We start from the raw sequence: 4,391 nt of genomic DNA, 5'->3' as shown, positions 1-4,391 counted from the left end.
ACAGTGAATGATAATCATAGTTATGTTTTCAATTAATGTTTGCTATTATTATTTTAGATGTTACTAACTCATGAGGCTTTTGAGTGGATCAAATTATTTAATACTGCTTATGTAAAACACTAAGAACAATATGTACTATCCTAGTTAAGTTCTAAATAAATGTTTATTAGTAGTAGCAGCAGTAAGTAGAGTAGTAGGAAATACTCCAAACCCCTCTGCTCCATCCCCAAACCTGAATATTTTGTTTTTGTTATTTGGAATCATCTTTAAATGGCCAATATCCTAAGTTAACTTTTCTGTCCTGGAGCATGCTAACTGAACTAATCAGGCAGTGTTTCACAAATCAATGCTATAAAACCTATGTATGTCGATGACTGTTATGCTATGACAATGACAATGTATTGAGATATAGAAACTATGTATATAATGGAAATAGTCATTTTTACAGCAGATATGGCACCAAAAGGACTTTTAGAGCTTTGGCTTATCTATATATCACCTGCTAATTTATAATAATATTAGCAAAAGATAGGCTGAAAGGAAGAAATAAGTTTGGACAATCCACAAATTAGACTATTAGAATATTAGCTTAATGTCTTAATCAGTAGCATGATTGCTATATTAATATGCCTAGCCTAGTTTTTCAAAAATTTACTGATTACTTTTGGAAAGTTCTTTTCAGAAGGGAAAACATGTAGAATTAGCAAGACAATGCCTCCTCTTTTAAATTAGTGCACATATGTAAAGTGTTCAAGAGGTTTTATTTTTCAGTTTAAATTTCTTGCAGAATCAGTTATTTCTCCATCAGAAACCAAAGTCCTTTGTTCACATATTGCCAATGTCCCATCTCAGGTCCAGAGGGCCCTCCTGGAATAAGCAAAGAAGGTCCTCCGGGAGATCCAGGTGTCCCTGGCAAAGATGGAGATCATGGAAAACCTGGAATCCAAGGGCAACCAGGCCCCCCTGGCATCTGTGACCCATCACTATGTTTTAGTGTAATTGTCGGGAGAGATCCATTTAGGAAAGGACCAAACTATTAGTGTCTGATGCCTCATTCAGCAACCTGGGCATGGTGCTTTTCTTTTGTGGTCTTTTGCATCTCAGGAAGATAACCAACAGTAATCCCTTGAAAAGAAACTAAAGTACCTCGGTGTTTTTATTTTTTTTTCCTTATGGAAAAATATATACAAGGTCACATATACTGATTTTAAAAGCTCCTCAGTAATTTGGAGTCCTTAGACTAGTAGCATTAATTAAATCTCAAGGGTTTCTTGTAAAGTCCAATTGTTCTAATCAAAGTTAAATATAAAAATCCACCGTTGCCTGCTAGCCAGTTGATTTTAGTCACTGTGAAATAGCTCACATTCAGCCTCCATGCAGTAGCGATTTGAGTTCAATTTCATGTTTGTGTGAATTTCATGTTTCCCATTTCATAGCTCATGCTTGTATATTACCCAAAACATATATTCGGTCATTGGAAATAAGATCAGGGCTGATATTCAGCTGGGATAGACGATATTGCCGTATTTGTCATTTACTCCAGTGTTTGTGCCTGTTGGCAAGGGTTAGTGGACTTCTTGTTGTCAGTGTTTTAAATATCACCTCTGAATAAGACTAATGTATTTCTTATTTCATTTCCAAACTCTCAAATCAGATTAATGATTATGCTAAGAAAGAGTATTAATTACATTGGGAATGGTCAAAATCATGTAACATTAAAAATATTTGAGAAAAAACATTTCATTGTACAACATATTCAAAGAAAATGTAAATTCAGAAGTACCCAAAAGACTTCATACTTGCTGATTAATTAGTATCTTTGTTGTATGCCCTCATTTTCCTTTTTACTTATTATATGTGTATGTTCATATATGTTAATTTTAATTGTAGCAAAGCTAATGGGAATAAATGCCCTAGTTGAAAGGAAAGATAACTACACAAATCCTAGAATGTATTGATATTTTTAGCAGACTTTAAAATATTATGAATAGTCTTTGTGTATTGTTCCTAATGCTTTTGTAAGGAATAGAATCTGAGATATTTCATTTTTGTCATGCTTAAAATTTTGTTACATGCTTGTTATTCAGAGTACAATAAAGTTCTGTACAGGCCTCATTGCACTGTCTTTTTTAAAAAACTTAATTTTAACTGATTGAGTACATTATCACGTGGTCATTTGTTCAATGGATATAATTAATAGATTGTTTACCCTATTCTTAAAAACCGTGTTTGTCTGAAATAAAAACTTACAAATTGAGTTGCTGTGCTACTCACCTGAACAGGTGCAACACCCGCTTCCTAGCCCAGTCATGGCTGTTGATCAATGTTTAACTTTATTGACATGCAGATTCTACCACTTTGATGAGGACTTTGTAGGAGACTAAAGTCCATGAAGTTTAGTACCTGGATGAACATAAGGCTTCTTTTAATGTTCTGTCTTCAGCAAAGTCCCAAGTATCTGCTTAGGCCTGTACTTGTATTTTATACCCCTGCTTTAATTATGGCATTTGCTGCTAAGACCTGATAAAGAAGCAGAATAAGGTAGTTGGTATCATTTCTTCATTCATTCAACCAACATTTACCCCATGGCCGTTAAGTGCCAAATACTGAGCCTGGCATACAATGGCAAGATGTTAGAATCTGGCCTAAGGGAACTCATGTCTAAGGAGACAAAGGTAAGTAAACAAGGAAAAGTAAAACATGTATGATTTCAATACATGCATTCTAAGAAAGGAGAAGATACTATAGACATGTATAAAAAATAGTGATATGGACTGAATTGTATCTCCCCCATCTCATAAGTTGAAGCCCTGACTCTCAATGTGACTATATTTGGAGTTAAGGCTTTTAGGAGGTAACTAAGATTAAATGGAGTCATAAGAGTGTGGTCCTAAACCCATAGAATTGGTGGCTTTTATAAGAAGAGGAAGAGCTCCCTCTTCTCTTCTCCCTTTGTCTACATCCCTCCCTACCCAGGAGTACACCCAGGAAAGGCTGAGTGAGCACACAGGAAAAAGGTGGCTCTCTGCAACTTGGAAGAGGGACCTCACCAGAACAGGACAATGCGGGACCCCTAATCTTGAACTTCCAGCCTCCAGAACTGTATGAAAATAAATTTCTGTTTAAGCCTCCAAATCTATGATATTTTGCTATGGCATTTCAAGCTGACTAATGCAAATAATGGTAAACTAGGATGTATTAGCCTATCCAAGTCATGCAAAGACAATGAAAATGAGCAAAAGCTGAAGGATTAGAAAAAGCATGGAAGCATGGAAAATTCCAAAAAACACAATTTATGGAATATAAACCATATTTACTTTGAGTATCTCTAATTTTTTATTTTTTATTTTTTTAGAGACAGGGTCTTGCTTTGACACCCAGGCTGGAAAGCAGTGGCATGATCATACCTCACTAGAGCTTTGGATTCCAGGGCTCAAGCCATTCTCCTCCCTCAGCCTCCCAAGTAACTGGGACTACAGGCGCAGGCCACCATGCCCAGCTAATTTAAAAAATTTTTTTAGAGATGGTGCCTTGCTATATTGCCCAGGCTGGTCTTGAACTCCTGGCCTCAAATGATCCTTCTGCCTCAGCTTCCCAAAGTGCTGGGATTACAGGTGTGAACCACTGTGCCCAGCCTGTGCTTTTAAAATTGGTATCTCAAGATAAAATATTTCCGTAATTTATCACAGTATATGATACATCCCAATATAGTCTTGCCTTGGACAAATTTGAGACTAACCCATAACATACTGATTTTTAAGAATGAGTAGGTGAGTGCTTTTTGTCCTGCAAGTACATTTTTCCACCACAGTTGTTCGTCAGCACCATGTCACATGCAAGCCTTTTAGTGTAGTTGTTAAGAGCAAGCCTTCTGTAATGAAATTGCCTGGATTCAAATCCCTATTTTCTATTTCTAGCTGTGAGTCTTCAGAACATTTATTTATCTCCTTGTGCTTAAATTTCTTCATATGTTAAGTGGGGGAAATAATTAATACTTACCTCAGTGTTAAGAGGATTAAATGAGATGAAACAAAAGAAATTAATCAGTAGAATGAAGTCATACAGTTTACCAGAACCATACAGAAAACATGGGTTTATCAAATCTTGAGAGTGAAACATTTAAAAACATTTTGTATGTGTGTAACTGATACTGAATAAAGTTAATCTGATTCACTGCCATTCAGAATGAAACTTTCCATCTTAAGCATAAAAATAATTCTCCATAAAGGCTATCTTTGCCAGATTTTAACCATTTTGCTTTAAGACGTAAAATAGGAACAATTTAGAAAAAAGAAAAAACCCTTGGGGTTTATGATCTTGGGGTACTGTATTTTGTTCCTGGTAACTAGAACTTTACTAGGCACTTAATTTTCATTATGAAGAGATTTTCA

The 4,391-nt window shown here is 35.5% G+C and overlaps 1 protein-coding gene across 1 annotated transcript in view; it reads left to right on the top strand.

Moving 5' to 3' along the window:
* COL21A1 (collagen, type XXI, alpha 1) overlaps positions 1–1,040 on the top strand; it is a 201,934-nt gene extending 200,894 nt beyond the window's left edge. The window contains exon 25 of the mRNA XM_012648707.1: positions 853–1,040. Coding sequence (XP_012504161.1) covers positions 853–1,040 — 188 coding nt within the window. The remainder of the gene's footprint in view (positions 1–852) is intronic.
* The last annotated feature ends 3,351 nt before the right edge of the window (positions 1,041–4,391 follow it).

Source organism: Propithecus coquereli, unplaced genomic scaffold (assembly GCF_000956105.1).
Source record: "Propithecus coquereli isolate 6110/MARCELLA unplaced genomic scaffold, Pcoq_1.0 Scaffold292, whole genome shotgun sequence".
Lineage (NCBI taxonomy): Eukaryota > Metazoa > Chordata > Mammalia > Primates > Indriidae > Propithecus > Propithecus coquereli.
This window is presented reverse-complemented; position numbering and strand designations above follow the sequence as displayed.